A 15,757-nucleotide genomic window follows, 5' to 3' on the forward strand; every position below is an offset into this window, starting at 1 on the left:
TAGCATGACTTTGCCTGTAGCAGCATATCCTCAAGCAATGTGCATTCAGCAGCAGCAGCAGGATATCTAGAATACTTCCTTATTGGTAGGATTTGATAAAAGCCCCCTTGTGTTACATTCATAAATATCAACCCTTACCACTTGTATGGGGACATTCTTTTCAGTGGAGGCTTGATGCCAAAACAGGGAAGAGAAGATCTGCATCTTCGTTTTTCCTATGAATAGAAGGCTTGATTTGAAAATCATTTACCAAAATTAGATTCTTCTCCGACAGATAAGCCTTATCTTTAAACATCATAAACTATTTATTATTACCTCTCCAAGCAAAAGAATTTATGCACATTTGGTGAAGCCACACGGGTCGAAATGTTCAAGCTGGCTTAGAGCTTGATGCACAGGCAGAAAATTGCAGTAATGCCTCTGTTAAAGTATACAGAAATCTGACTTTTCGTCTAATAATTCATGATTAGTACTGAAGAACCTGACAACCATGACATTTTTCTCCAATGTCACTTGCAAATTGCAAATTGGTGAGACTATGGACATTCTTGGTAAAGTTGCCTCCTTGTGTTTATCTTTCTGTGCATACTGACCTCATCGAGCAGAGTATTTTGCATGCTTCTTCTGGAATCTTTAATAATTCTGTCTTTAAAAAATAAAAAAAATACATACAGAAGAAGAAAACCTTGGTATTTTGTACCCAGAAAAAACACTCATGGTGCCTTAAAACACATTTGGTTTTGTTGGTTTGGGGTGAATACAGGCTCCAAACAACAACACACTGGATGCTTTAGGGAAGCAGCATATGGACTGACATGGGGTCAACCAACCTGGAAAACGTCATCTTTATCAGGCATGCACCTCACTAAAACCAAGGCTTTTTCAAGAAGTTTTATCAAGGAGTAGGAGCTGAATATGAAGTTTTCTCTACTTCTCAGAAGTCTCTTGGATTTCCACTGGATGTATCTTGAAACACTATCCTAAATTTCAGGCAGAAGATTCACTTTTCTCCCCTTCTGAGAACGTTTATGTTGAAAAAACTCATTCATGGCTTGTCTTTTTTGATAACATGTATATTTCTGTCACAGGAAAGAGATCCATCTTTGTATTAATTTCCATGCAGTGGAAATTGCTAAACTATTATTTTTTTGACCAACTATTTTTGATAGAAGACATCAGCAGCAAACAAGTATACAAACTTTCCAATACATGAAGAAGTGCTTTTTAGGTTGTTGTTAGGAGTATCAAAGTGATACTTCTACAGGCAGAAATCAACAAATACATTGCAGAAGCATTTTGAAGATTAATTTCAAGGAAGTTGAAAAGAAGAAAGAGAGAAAAGAAAGTCCAGGCTAACATTTTTGCCCCCCTGCTCAAGAGTACAGCTGGCACAGTACTACTGTGTTAGCGCTGACGCTGAGATAGTGTTCTCAGAGATAAATAGTAATAATTATTATTATAGTAAATTCCCATTTTAAAGATGAAGGAACTGAGGCTTAGAGAGATTAATTTGCTTAAAAACAAACAGTTATAACAATAACAAGTAGCAGTAATATCTGCTTTGGGAACCATAATAATATGTATGACATAAAACTAATGTTGAAATAACATCAATTTGGACATTTTGTCACTGTGCAAAATTAAGAAAACTTCTTGACAATGATTTTTCAACATTTACATACATTGCTTCGAAATTTGTGATGATTGAGATGTCCTCTTTTCTTGATTTGTTTTGCCTATTAAATGATTAATTCTGGTCTACTTGGCTTGGAAAATAGATAACATCTTTCAATCTCTGATTATTGATGCAATTTCCAGCCTTTTAAGTATGTTAGCAGAATGAACAGCAGCCTTTTTACTGTTGTTATCACATTGAACTACAGTAGTCGTAAAATAATGAAATAAACTTGTAGCCTAGCAAAAATAAAACATGCATAAATTGTCCAAATTATATGGCTTTTCCCAAGGTCCAGCTGCAATCTACTATAAGCTATTTCTCTATCATGAAATTCCTTTCTAATATTCCCTGAGATATGGAAATGGGTGAGGGCTTACGGTGGGGAATGAGAATTACCCTGTGACTTCCCTCTGCATACCTTTCTTAACCTAACTGTTCACTAGTTCTTCTCTAGTCATTGCTTCTGAATTTGATGAACTGAGTGGAGCAGGGAAAGATGAGCATAAGGAATCAACATAGAAAGGATCAGGCAAAAATTTATATCTACCCAGATGTGCATCAGGTTTCCAAAACCATAGAAAGAGTTTGGCTCCTGCTCACGAGAGAATTTACCTTAACCCCTAAGAGATAAAACAGTTAAAGCTAAAAACATAGCATTGATAAGAAAACATGGTCAGGTGATCTTATTTAATTTTGAGACAGGGACACTAGTCATGAAATAGGACTCAGAGAGAGGCTGGATGTGGCTAATTGTTAACATTTTCTAGACATAATTTGATTATTTATGCTCATTTCCTCCAGTCTCAGGAAATAAATGGCATGGAGCTTTCCTCTATTTTGCAGAGACTGCTATTTTGTCCTCTCTTCATGGATGTGCTCTTTGTGACATATGCGTTCAGTGGTGCTGGTGACCAGACAGTCCCTAGCTGGTGATTTCTCTAATCATAATGTCTCTAGTCGCAGCGGGAGGAGGTGGTATGGCCAGGGCAGCGCTGTGGGAGCCAAACCAGTGCAGGACTGTAAAGGTGGAAGGGAGGGGAGAAACACTGCAGCCTGGGTCTCCTCGCCTCCTGTTGCCCTCCGTAGCCTCCCTCCACCGCCTCCTGTGGTGGATCCTAACTGGGAAGAGGAAGCCACGGGCAACAGAGCCTGGAAAATGCGCTTCTCGGTGACCTCGCCCCGGGGCAGGACGTGGGCAGGATTCGATACGGAACAGGTGAACTACTGGCTGAGCCAGCGACCACAGCGGTACTAAGTAGAACTAGTTTTGCAAAACTATGGCTGGCGGGTAAGCTGAAGTAGACACAAAGGGTTGCCATCCACAGTATCCAGTCCATCGCGTTTCCTCTGCGGGCTTGTTTATTGTGCCAATCTTTTTGATGAATGCACTGTCCTCCTTGATTTCCTATATGTTTAAAGTCTTATTGTTGGGATTTCTCTTTAGCATTTGTAATCTCTAACTAAATAAAACAAAAAGTTCGAAAGACCACAGATAAAAAAATACTAATACAGTAGTAGATACATACATGTAAATCTTTAAAACAAACGCTTGCTTAAATGACGCTCTGTTTTGTATTTGCCTTTTCTCACTGAAATACTTTTAAAAATGTATTTAGATTTACAATTAGGTAAAAAAGAAAATGTGTCCCCTAAACTCATCATTACTGCATTGTGATTAAAAGTTAATCTTTTATTTTTCAGATTTTTGCAAAACAACAAATTATCTAAAATCCCTGCTGGGAGCTTTTCTCATCTGGATTCATTAAAGAGACTGTAAGTGAAAGCAAGTGCATAAACACAGAAATGACTCCCTTATGATTTTCTCCAAAATATATAAATCCCAAACAATGATTTGCCTTTGGCTCCTTTAGCGAAAGATCTTTGGTGAAAGATCATTCAGTTCTAGTGTGTGAGGGGGAAAATGGTTCTGTTAGCTGCAGTGATTGAGGACACAGATAGTCTATTGAGCTTTCATGTATTCTCTCAGAAGTCACATTCAAAAGGAATATTGAAGATAGAAGTTTTCTTTGGTTCTCAGTTATTTCCTTGCTGGTCAAATCTAAAGACTCTCAAGACTTCCTTTTCCTTTAACTTTTTATTAAAAAAGAGACTTGAGAAGTTCCAAAGAAAGTCTGACTCCTCTGGCCAGGCGTCAGAAGTTCTCCCTTGCCACCCCCGTTGGCAGTACAGTCCGTTCTTCCTCCATTAAACAGAACAAGACGGAGATCCCGGTGCCAGTGCGCTCACAGTCTCGGCTTGCCTCACTCTCCTGCCTGTATGAATCACTCCCCCGCACTCTGATCTGTCTCTCCACCCTGATCTGTGTGGATGCTTCTGCATTGCTGAGGGCTTTCTTTTTGGTTATTTTCTCCCTCAGTACACACAAATATAAATTCCAGTTATCAGGTTAAGGCCCAATGTCCTGCCCTCTGATGCCGGCTGGAGAGCACGTAGTGGAAGTCACGAAGGTGTCTCTCTCACCTGTCTTGGAGGCCACTTTTTGGCTGTTTTCTGATGTGTATCTAGATCCAGGTCTGTGAGCACGGGAATGTTAAGATTAAGTAAAAGTCAGAAGACTGGGGGAAATAAATTTGTGTTTAATTGGTGCCTGGAACTGGTGCTTGGAATCTTTGCACTTAAAGGGTCATGAACAATCGAGAGGGCAGTTCATCCAGTACTAGTCCATTTTTTCAAGTTTATATTCCCTACTTTCTTGGCAGTTCTCACAGCAGACACACGAGGCACTGCCTCACACTCTTTTCTCCTCTGGCTGTGCTCTTTGTGCTCAGACCCACAATGGCTTTGCTTGATGATTCTCTTTTTCTGCCAAAGTTTTCTTCCTTTTTGTCAGAACTGGTTGCACTGCAGCCATTTGGAATAATATACACATTCATTCTTGTTTTTTTTTTTTTTAATAGACTTTATTTTTTAAATCAGTTGTAGGTTCACAGGAAATTGAGCAGAAAGTACCAAGATTTCCTACATATTGCCACCCCCCCATCCCCCCACCCCCTGCACATGCATAGGCTCCACCTCTATCAACATTCCCCACCAGGGTGGTACATTTGTTACAATTGATAAGCCTACATTGACACATCATTATCACCCAGAGTGCATAGTTTATATTAGGGTTCACTCTTGATGTTATACATTGTATGGGTTGGACAAATGTATAATGACATGTACCCATCATTACAGTATCATTCAGAGTATTTTCACTGCCCTAAAAATCCTCTGTGCTCCACCTGTTCATCCCTTCTTCCCCCTAACCTCTGGCACTGACCTTTTTACTGTCTCCAAAGTTTTGCCTTTTCTAGGATGTCATATAGTTGGAATCATACAGTAGCAGCCTTTTCAGATTACCTTCTGTCAGTTGGTAATATACATTTAAGTTCTTCCATGTCTCTTCATGACTTGATAGCTCATTTCTTTTTAGTGCTGAATAATATTCTATTGTCTGGATGTACCACAGTTTATTTATCCATTCATCTACTGAAGGACATCTTGGTTGCTTCCAAATTTTGGCAATTATGAATAAAGCTGCTGTAAACATGTGCAGGTTTTTGAGTAGACATAAGTTTCACTTCCTTTGGATAAATACCAAGGAGCGTGATTGCTGGATGGTACGGTAAGAGTTATGTTTAGTTTTGTAAGAAACTGCCAAACTATCTTCTAAAGTGGCTGCACTGATTTTGCCTTCCCACCAGCAATGAATGAGAGTTCCCAATGCTTCACATCCCTTGCCAGCATTTGGTGTTGTCAGTGTTCTGAATTTTGGCCATTCCAATATGTGTGTAGTGGTATCTCATTGTTGTTTTAACATTCTTGTGTTTTAATCATATCTGGGAAATGAAAAATGCCAAGAAATTTTGTAACAAGGTTATAGCATGCTTTATTTTGGTAGTGGGAGGAATACTGTATTTTATTTTTTACTTGCCTTCTTTCTCTTTTGTTAGATTTGTTACATCACTTATGGTTAGAGTCACTGTCTTTGTATATTTGCAATTATAATTCCCGTTAAGTGTTTCTTCTGTATACAGATTTCTATTTGGGTATCATTCTTGGCTTCTAAGAGTCTCAAAAAGTCCTCAAATGTTAAAGCTCTTAGTTTTTTTCTAATACCTTTCTATTATTTTTTCTTGTTAAGTTTTAGTAGCAGCTTTTTTGTTCTAGCCCCTACTTTTAATGAAACAGCATTCACTGTATTGCTGAAACACATACAGAAATAAATACTAATAAAGGAGCAGAGGGAGGCCCTACTTACAGTGATGTACCAGTATGTATCTCATATGCATGCACTATATTTATTTCAAATGTTTTAAACCACTTTTAAGATAATTTTGTTAGTATGTAATGTTGATGAAGTACCTATTTTCATAGATGGTATGCTGACCACTTATGGTAATGGTAAACTGACATGCAGAAGATTTGAGCAAACTGGTCCAGGGTTCATGAGGTCTTGATCAGTCTAAGACTGAGCACTGGCACCTAGTTTTTCCAGATCCTCAAACTTGTGCCCATCCAGACTGTAGTTTAGTTGAGAAAATCGGAATATGGGAAAGTGACTGAGGGCTGATAAATAAGCTACACCTACTATCAGATAAATCCCATCTTCCACAATGAAGTCTTTCCACAACCGGGGGAGTGTCAATTCGCCAGTAGCGCCTGGAGTCAGGGAAACTTGTGTGGGTCACATTTGCCATGTCACCACTGGGGTCTCTGTGTGACACATGACGGGGTTTCTCCATCTGCCCCATATCATTTCTGATTCATGTCAACCACATTCCTCACAAGTGTCCTGGGAAAATGAATAAAATGCCTTTTAAAAAGTGCCTTTGGATCTTTAAGTGAAAGGAATTATATAAGTACAAGTGATATATTACTCTATTTTCAAATAGAAAAGATTAATTTACCTGGCACTTTCTTTTCCTTTGAAATTACCCACTGAACAATGAATAGGCCCTTTAGTCTTGTGATTCTTGATTGAACACTATCAAAAGGCAATTGTCTTTTACTTAGCACACCTGGTGTGATATTTGATCTAAGAGCACTTTCAAAATGGAAAAGAGTAAAATGGCAATAATTTTAAGCATAGTGTGTTATTAATATTTAGTGTGGTCTAACAAAGATTAAGGTAACCCACCTTTCTTATTGTTTTACTCTATAGCTTTTTATTTTTCAAAATTCATAACTCTAAATTATAGGCAATGTTTCAAACAATGCTTTCCCAGTATAAATTTGGAAATGCTCTATTAATAAAGGGTCCCTAACATAATTTTTTACAAAAATTTAGTTATAGTGCTATATTTTTTTCCAATAAAGGTGTTTTTCAAGTGGCAAGTGAAAAATATATCCTTTAGTTGTTTTTTTTTCATGTTTTGTATCTTTGCTATGGATGAAAATCTTAATTGAAGTTGATAGTTATAAAAAGAAATTAAATCTTGTGTTCAGTTGTTACTAAAACACACAGCAATGAGGATACATAAGAGAAGATGTGGATCACTGATTAATGGAGGGCTGATAATGTAAGCAATGATGAAATCACGGAAATGGAACATTCTGGACTGTTAGGGCCCAGTGTCTGTGATATTCCCAAGGGATTTGTACTGACATCACAAGTAAGGTGCTTGTGTTCAACTCCAAGAAGTCTCATGGTGATACTGAAGAGAGAATTCACTCTTTAATATTTCAACTACAAGCTGCTTTTAATAAAATTACCAGACGTTAAACTCAAAACGTAAATCAGATGAGTGAACTTTGGACTCACTAATGTTGAAATAGATATGTTTTTAACCAAGTAGCTGATAGACTTAATCTGTCGGTGACAAGGAATAGCCAAGGACACTGAACTCAACAGTATCTTCCTGAACAAGTGCTAGTAAACTTCTATGTTTTGTACATCACTCTAGACAAGGAGGAAAGTATTCTCTACTTCAGCTCTGGCTTTATTTCCTCAGTTTAGTGTGAAGTCTTGATGGAAGCATTAAGCAAATAAAATCTATACCATTAAGTAACTTTTTAATGAGTGTGAGATTTTTTCTTTAATTTAACCATTTAATGCTATCAAATCTAGCTATCATTTTAGTGTAATACAATTTAAATACAATATAACTTAATATTATGAACTAAGCATCTACAATATACTTTACAAATTCATCAGACAATAAATCTTTATTAAATTTATTTAAAAATATAGAGTTTTCTGGAAGTATTCTAAATTCTAAATTTAGAGAAGAGCATGATTTTTTTTTTTTTTTTTTTTACTTTCAGAAAAAAACTGTTACTGTTCCAATAACTTGATATTAATACAAACTCCTAAATTAAAACAGCTAGGTGATTTCTTAATTTATGTGAAAAGTGATTCCTTCATTTGTTGTTTTCCCAAATGTTTTTTAAGGCCTTTTTATACAAATTATTAAAAATTATAGCATTTTTTATTCTGCTTAAGTCACATAAAGCATTACTTATTACAGTAAAATTTAAACAACATAAACCTCGTCACTATCATAAATATGTTCCTAGTATCCTTTTATCCCTGGAATTCTCTCGTGCAGAGTGTGACCTGGTTACCGCTACAGACACACTTGCGAATTCCATGGAGCTAATGCCCTCTTTTAACTCTTGGGATGGATGAAAGAGATAATTTATCATTCCTTTCCCTTTTGCTACACATCTTTTTGTGAGAATAGAGATATACACTGTAATTCTCTTTGGCTATCTGTTTTATTTCATCATTTATTTTATTTTTTTATTTCAAAAAATACTAGAAAAGATTAGGAAAATATAGTAAAACTTAGCAAAAGTGAATAACTTGTGCCCCTAGATTAGGAAATACCACAAAGAAATGTAAAGGGCCTTCCCATAACAATCTGCAAGAGAAAATTCAAGATGTGGAGCTTTGTAAAATGGCATCGCCTGGCGTTTTAACTTAAAAAAAATAAAAAGGGTTCTGCCTCTGTCCTTTAGGGAAAATTGAGAGCACAGGGAACGTGGGCCTGTCCATACTGACGTCCCGGAGGTTCTCAGGAGAAAGAGCAGGTCATCTGAGGCAGCCACATGGATCATACACAGCAGTCACAGGCTGCCTTTGAGCAATACAGCCTCTACTCCTCCTCTGTGTAATCTCTGTGAAAAAGTTAGAAAAACCCACCACCACCAAATATGAATTCTCTATTCTTTAACATTTAAAAGAACTGTAACCTTTCAGTATGTATAGTTTTGTTTTCTCTAAGAGTTCTCTAAGAATACAATTATTTATTTATAATCAAATAATATGGTGCCTGTAAAGTGGAAACCACTTTATGAGTCTCAGAGTTCTTTCCAAAAATATTGTTAATATGGAAATGTATGTGCTCTGTTCAAAATATGTAACCAGGTAAGCATTTGTTTTAATTTGTTTATTGGTAACTAGAAATCTTGGAGTCAAAAATGTGACAGAGAAGGTAAATTAGATGAAATTAAATATTTTAACTCAAAAGATTCAAAATAGAAATTAATAGTCACTTTCAACAGTCGCAATTCTTGCCTGCGTGCCTAGGCATCTGGATTCCAACGCTCTAGCCTGCAACTGTGATTTGGCGTGCTGGTGTGACTTGGCGTGGCTGGGGACTCATGCCGAGCTACGTCCGGAATGGCCATGCCCAGGCTGCTGCTAGGTGTGAGTATCCGAGGAGACTTTGCGAATGCGGGGTCGCTGCAGTCACAGCAGAGGAGTTCTACTGTGGTATGTATTTTCTCTGTGCGTGTACACAAGAAATGTCTTTTGTTTGTCCTCTTTCTATAAAGGCTTATTATGTGATGTTGAATTTGGAAGAGCACATTATCAGAAAATGTTTTTAAGGTATTTGGTTAAAAGTATAGCCTTTTCATCATCTGCATTTTTCCTTAAGGAAGTTATTATCATCATAAATCGTTAAAGCTGGGAGAGTCTTTGAGGATCATTTAATCCAATTTCCATAATTTCAAAGGAGAAATATTGAGGAAAATTATTTTTCATCAAGGTCACAAAACACCACGACTAGCATTCAAGTCTCCACTTATACCGTAGTATGACTTAGTGCTAATAATCGATAACTTAGATTTCTCACCTTTAGATCAAATAATTGCTAATAATCCCTGCTAGGAAAAACGATCAACAAATCCACTAAATGGTTTTTTTTTCTCACATAAAATAGGGTCACAAATATCACTTGAGTAATGAAAACCTATTTTAATATATCTTTGTATATTTTAAAATAATATATACTTTGGATTTAACAAGCATGTGTTCATATTTTGACAAAGCTATCAGGCATTACTTCTACTGAGTATGGCTTCTTAGGATATTATGTGATTCTCACTTAAAGCTTTTAATGTAAATAAAAGAATATCTGTTTATTTATCTGCTCTATCTATTCCTATATATAATTTTAAATACGAATATATGACTATAAGTACACACACACATTGTGTGTGAGAGTGTGTGTGTGCACATGTGTATGTGCGTGTGTGATGACTGGCTCCTTGGAAATTTACTCAGATTATAGTTTACAGCAGAAATTGGTTTTCTAAGGCCCCATTCACTAAAGAGCCAGCTTTTGAATTTCTCTAAAGAGGTAATTTGAAAAATTATATTAATATAATTCAATTCCATCCAAATTGAGAAGAAAAATGACTTGGTCTTTATTTCCAAATAAGTCTCGGATTTGCCCATACCTTCCATATTTACTACCAACTTCTATTTTATGCCGCAATCGAGTTTTGCCTGGAATACTTTACATCCTAACTGATGTCCTAGCTTTTACTTTTCTCCCTCTCCAATCTATTATATTTGGAGAGATCTTTCAAAAATACATATCTGATTACATCATTCTTCTGCTCTAACCCTTTTATAGCTTCCCACACCTTAAAATAAAGTTCAAAGTCCTTAACATGGTCAACACTTCCTGTATGTTGCAGCCCCTGGCTGCCTGTTCCAACCCCGATGCACTCCCCTCTTCCTTTTGCTGGTGATGGTTAGCCGTCACTATGGCTTTCCATTCCTAGAGGTTTTTAAGCTCCTTTCTGACTCAAGGACTGTTGACATGCTGTTTTCTCTGCCTCCAACATTCTTCTTACATCTCTTAAACATAGCCCTCTTCTTAAACATTAATTATTTGGAAAGACTTTATTTAATCCCCCTCCCTACCTACCTCCTCACTACCACACACCCACTGAATCAGTCGCATTTTATAATCTATCAAAACATCATTTATTTTTCATCTTTGCATTTGTCACAATTTGTTATTATCCATTGTTGTGTTATTTGCTTCAATGAAACTATAATCCCGTAAGTACAGAGACTTTGTTTTGATCGCTGCTTCATCACTAGTCTTAGCGTTATGCCCACACACTGTAGATGCTGAATCATTTTTTAAAATAAATATATAAATGAACAAAACCATTTTTCTAAAAAGGGTAAAGCCAAGATGTTGATTATATGGACTTTTAATGAAGTGGATAAGATTACTAAAGATCTATGTAATGTCCTCCAGACACATTAGGTATGATTACTTGTTAATGATTGGAAATCTCAAATGATGCATTTATAAAAGGAAGAGTTTTATCATTTAGAAAGGTTTAAAGAGAATTATGTGAAATTTGCTATAGAAAAGTGAAATTCCCTTTTGTACATTTTTCTCTATAATTTAAATTCAGTAATATTATCTGATTCATTAAAAGTCAATCACTCCACTTCCTTATTTAAATAATTTAAATGTTTCCATGTTTTACCATCCAATTATTATTTGAGAACGGGGTCATTCATTTATATTGATAAGTAATTTTGCTCAACCGGATTTGAGGTCTGGGCATATAAATTCTTATAAATTGTGTAAAGTGGGTAGTTGGATGGCTAATTGTCTGGGGGGGAGGGGTGCCTGCAAAATTGCAAGCTCAATTTAAACTTGGTTTGAATTATTGACCCATAAAATCAAACTCCTTCCATAAATATGGTTGTATTGAACTATTAGACATAAAAGCACAAGGACATTTACTTAATTTACTTCATTGGAGATTCCTTTATGTGGTGAATCTTTCAAACTTCTAAAGTCAAATACATGTCTAAAGTCTAAACTGGTACATATATTACTGGGTAAATGCAGTTCAGTGTGTAAAACTTTAATGTAGAAAGAAATTAAAATTATCTATAACTCTTTCTCAACAATATCTTAGAATGCTATAATTTTGTATCTTTTAAAAGTATACTAATAATTCTTTTGTTACAGAAAGTCCTTGAATGACTCTTGAGCCCCAAGATGTGGAGGTAACCTCAGGGAATACTGTCTGCCTCACCTCCCGGGCTGAAGGAAGCCCCAAACCTGAAATTATCTGGATACATAACAAGTAAATACTGAGCATGGTCACATGTTGTAATTCTTTTTACAATTTCAGTAATCCTTTTATCTTACTTCAACTCATTTATCTAGAAATGGAATTTTTTAAATTTTCAAAATTTCTTGGAGATAAAAATGTCTTTAACTCTTATTTTTGGCTTACTCAAGGAATCTAGAGGACTTAAAAATTGTATATTTCCCGGGGCCAGCCAGTGGCATAGTGGTTAAGTTCGAATGATGTGCTTTGGCAGCCTGGGGGTCACGGGTTCGGATCCTAGACTTGGACATACACACTGCTCCTCAAGCCATTCTGTGGAGGTGTCCCACATATGAAATAGAGGAAGATTGGCACAGATGTTAGCTCAGGGATAATCTTCCTCAAGCAAAAAGAGGAAGATTGGCAACACGTGTTAGCTCAGGGCCAATCTTCCTCACCAAAAAGAAAAAAAAATTGTATGTTTCTGGATATGAATGATTATGAAACTGACTAAAAGAATTTTATATTATTTTTAGAAGGAAATTTGGGGATTAATAACAAACTAGTATTTTTAGAATATGAACATAATTTGATATAACCCTATCTTAATTATTTTAGGTTCAAACTGATATTTCCTATTTGATATTGTAATTTTCTTATAGGAAATCAGTATAAGATTATGTAAGTGAATTGGCAATAAAGGATATGCAAGATTATTTAAAATATTAGTCATTTATTTTATTCTCATTGTAGTATTTGATAAAACACAGAACCTATGAGTCTAAAAGCTTGTGAATATAAAATTAAATGGTAATAACAAACTTTTAAACAGTTAAAATAAAAGTACTAAAAGAGGAATGGGACAGTAACATAAAATAGATATATAAAATGAACTATATACTTGATACAATTCAATGATAGTACTTGGACAATTATATTATCATTAATTACATTATTGGTAACTAGCATGGTTTGCATGTGTCTCTTCCATTCTTGCATAAAATTTCATTGATTTTCTTCTGTCATGTGTATAATCAACTCTGAATTTTTATCCTTTTATTCATAAAATAAATAGTTGATGTGATTTTTATAGATAATTTGGATTTCTAATGGTAGTCAGAAACTCAGACATGCTTGTAAAATGTTTTTAATTCTTGTAAAAAATTAGTAAGTGTAGGTTAAAAATATCTTGAAAATAAGGCAATTATGAATACTGTTAAATCTGGAATCTAGCCCAGGAGAAAGACTTCAGCTGATAGAAGACTTCAATTTATTTCCACCTGGAGATTGTTCAAGGGTACTTGAGAAGCAGAAATTGCTGCTTGTAATGTCTTAAAACTGCTTGCTCTGCCTTCTTACAGTTTAAATTCAGTCATTATGTGTTCAAGGTTACAAAGGTACTGACAAGTATTTAGAAAGGGACAAGTGAAAAATCATATTGCCTGATGGAACTTATGACATGAAGGTTTTAAATATAGTGGCTAAAGAAGATAATATGCATTTAAAAGAAAACAAAGAAATTGAAAAACAAGGAATAAAATAAAGGAAAGGTAAAGTATAGGTGGAACTGTAGGTTAAAATAGTAACCATTTCATATAGAAAATTTAAAGATGAAAGGGAAGGATTTATGCCAAGAAATGTTTAACATCAACAAGTCTTAACTTACTGATTATTTGTGGTTGAGTGTTTTTTTATGGAAAGATAACATATATACTGAAAGAGTGTGAAACAAAGTATAGTATAGCAAATAATTTGAAACAAACATCTGTTTAACATAAATCAGGCTAAGAAAAAAATACTGTCCATTCATTAGAAGCTACCTAGTTGTCCCAGTCTTAACAGTCTCCTCTTCTCCTCCTCTGGAGGTAACCTCTGTCCTGACTAGGGTCCTTAGTGGAGTTGGTTAAGAACTGATTAGATACAAGCAAGGGTAGTATTCGAGAATTAGAAGATAGATTTGTTGGAGTAAAGTAGATTTCAGAGTAGTTAAGGGACATGGAGTCTATAATGCAAATTTCCAGGACACATCCAGTAGGAAAGGTTAGAAATTGAGAGCTGGAGGTGATGTTTGGAATGGTAACAACTAGGAATTTTCTTGAAATGAAAAAAACTTATGAGATTTCAGATTAAGAATTGTATTGATTCCCAAACAGGTTTGAAAAGGAAATCTATACCTGATACGTTATAATTAGAACATTGAAACTCAGAGATAAAATCTTTCATTCCAAGATAAGTTTCAGGTTACTTTCAAATGTGTAGCAATTAAAATGACAGTTAACTTTACATCAGCTAGAAGATAATGAACTATATTTAGGGTATTAAGGAAAAAATTTTGGTTTTCTTTAATTGTATATCCAGCTAAATTATCTGACAAAGAATTGAGCCTTACTCAGGGATATTTGCTAACAGAACTACAAATAGATGTGCTTCAGTAAGTAGGAAATTGGATCCATAAGGAAGACATGATATGCAAGAAGCAAAGGTGAACAAAGTAATTTTTAAACATGTTGATAAATATGAATAAACTGAGATTATTAAATACAGTATTGATCAAGTTTAAAGTAAGTGAGAAATAAAATGTTAAATGTTAAATGATACTAACAAAAGAATTGTAAGGGGAGAGGACATAATTAAATCATTTTCATGCCTCATTTTTGATGTAGAAAGTTAATAACAGTGTTATTAACTTTAGATTTTGATATGTCCATTTTAAAAATTATGGTAAAATACTAAAAAATAGAAAGGGAATATAAGTTCCATACTAGGAGAAAGGAAAGAGTGAATAAAGAAAACTGGATCAATCTGAGAAAAGGGAAGAAGAGATAGAAAACAAAGGCAAAGAAAAGGCATGGGAAAGAGAAAACAAACGAAATATCTCATCAGAAATAAATTTAAATATACCAGTAAAAACAATAAGTGTACAGATTTAAATAGCTTATTGAAATACATGTGATTGGATTAAAAAATCCAGCTATATGCTATTTATGAGGCATATCTGAAACATTATGATGGTGAGAGATGAAACTGGATGGATAAATAGATGTAACAACAAAGTTATACTAATCAAAATAAAAGTAATAGAGCAATATTAATATCAACCAAAATCAATTGCAAGACAAAAGTGTAATTGCATATCATTATATCATACTTAGTGATAAAAGGAACAATTCACCTAAATATAAGATTCATAAACCTTTGTGTATCTTACAAAGTAGCTGCCAAAAATTAGAATAAAATTGAGAGAATTACAAGGATGAATTGACACAAACCCAATACAGTGAGAAATTTTAGTACTCCTTTCTCAGAAAGAATAAGAACAAAAATTCATAGGGATATATAAACAACATAAGAAGCCTGGTTTTGTATTTAAAAATCTGCTACATAAAAAGCTAAACTACCCTATCTTTTCAAGTAACTATGGAATATGTACCCAAATCAATCACATATAAAGAAACAAAATCTCAACTCATAGCAAAGAACCAAGTTCATAAAGACCCCTTTCTTTGAACATATTTTAATAAAATTAGAAATCAACCATTTGTCAATGTAATTTTGGAGATTCTTTAGGCTTTTTAACAGGAAAGTAAAGTGATTACTAGCATCTAGGAATAACACTCAAAAATAAATTTTAAATAAATGATTGACTAAATTCAAAGAAGAGAGAAAGCATTCCAGCTGAAGAAAGAATGAATAAAGACATAGAATAAAAATCCATAAAGACTGAATTCAAGAAAATGGTAGACCATGTTT

General features: G+C 34.7%; 1 protein-coding gene across 1 annotated transcript in view; it reads left to right on the forward strand.

The window, feature by feature from the left end:
* PXDNL (peroxidasin like) overlaps positions 1-15,757 on the forward strand; it is a gene marked incomplete at its 5' end in the record, with an annotated part of 397,680 nt that overhangs the window by 261,404 nt on the left and 120,519 nt on the right. The window contains 4 exon segments of the mRNA XM_004435754.2: positions 3,380-3,451; positions 9,216-9,284; positions 9,286-9,401; positions 11,923-12,040. Coding sequence (XP_004435811.2) covers positions 3,380-3,451; positions 9,216-9,284; positions 9,286-9,401; positions 11,923-12,040 — 375 coding nt within the window.

The sequence above is a fragment of the Ceratotherium simum genome, chromosome 31, assembly GCF_057802395.1.
Source record: "Ceratotherium simum simum isolate JZ-2026a chromosome 31, ASM5780239v1, whole genome shotgun sequence".
NCBI lineage: Eukaryota > Metazoa > Chordata > Mammalia > Perissodactyla > Rhinocerotidae > Ceratotherium > Ceratotherium simum.